Source organism: Bison bison, unplaced genomic scaffold (assembly GCF_000754665.1).
Source record: "Bison bison bison isolate TAMUID 2011002044 unplaced genomic scaffold, Bison_UMD1.0 scf7180017864072, whole genome shotgun sequence".
Classification (NCBI taxonomy): Eukaryota; Metazoa; Chordata; class Mammalia; order Artiodactyla; family Bovidae; genus Bison; species Bison bison.
Window position 1 is genome coordinate 6337780 of NW_011494644.1, and position 950 is coordinate 6338729.

General features: G+C 68.6%; 1 protein-coding gene across 1 annotated transcript in view; it reads left to right on the forward strand.

Annotated features, from left to right (window-relative positions):
* Positions 1 to 950, forward strand: part of PRKCB (protein kinase C, beta) — a 476951-nt gene that overhangs the window by 99025 nt on the left and 376976 nt on the right. Inside the window, exon 5 of the mRNA XM_010837422.1 lies at positions 3 to 40. Coding sequence (XP_010835724.1) covers positions 3 to 40 — 38 coding nt within the window. The remainder of the gene's footprint in view (positions 1 to 2; positions 41 to 950) is intronic.

The window sequence follows — 950 nt, forward strand, 5'->3', positions numbered from 1 at the left end:
AGCAGCCCACCTTCTGCAGCCACTGCACCGACTTCATCTGGTGAGAGCGCGCCGGCGCAGGGCACCTTCTCGGGGCCCCGAGGGCAGCGCCGCGCGCGCGGGGACCCTTGTCCGCGTCCCCCCTCCGCCCTGCGCCTCCGAGGGAGGAGAAGCCCCACATCCCCGGAGCTCCCCGCTACGGACCCTTCTGCCCTGGACTCCCCGGTGGACGGTCCTGCGGCTTCCCGCTCCCCCGGGTCCCAGACGGCCGACCGCGGGGTGCCTCCTGCCCTGTCTCCCTCCCAGTCGCCTCGGAGCGCCCTGGGGCCGCGGCGCGGACGGCTGTCCCTCCCCGGGAGGGCAGCGTCTCTAGTGCCTTTTCGCACGGGGTTCCCTGTCCCTCCGCCTCCTTCCGGGCTCGAGGCACCTTCACCCCCCCTTCCCTCCTTTCCGGGGGCAGCGCCCTGAGTGCCCTCTCTCTATCTCCCTGCGGGCACAGGGCATCCTTTCCTCCTCCTCCGTGTCTCCGAGGGCAGCGCCCTGTGTTATCTCTTTACTGCTCCTCCCTGCGGGCCTGGGTTCTCCTTTCCACTCCTCGGTTTCCCGGTGCACATCACTGCGGGAACCCTCTGGTCCCCGGTCCTTCTGGGCATGGGGAGTCCTCTCTCCGTCCCTGTCCTCCCGGAAACACCACCGCCGCGGGGGCTCTGCCAGTCTCCCTCCCGATGCGTCTTTTTCTTTTCTCTTTCTCCGAGGGTACGCGGGCATCTCTGTGGGCAGATCTCCTGCCTGCCCTCCGCCCCCACCACGACGGAAACGCTCCCCCAACCCCGCCACCTGGTGGTCGCAAACTCCTCTCTCTGCTTTTTGAGGGGAGATGGAGGTTACCGCTGAACTCCTACCTTCCCCCTCCCCCTGAAAGGCGGAAGACTCTTGGGCACCCGCCTGTGGCTGGGAGGTTGCACCTGGGC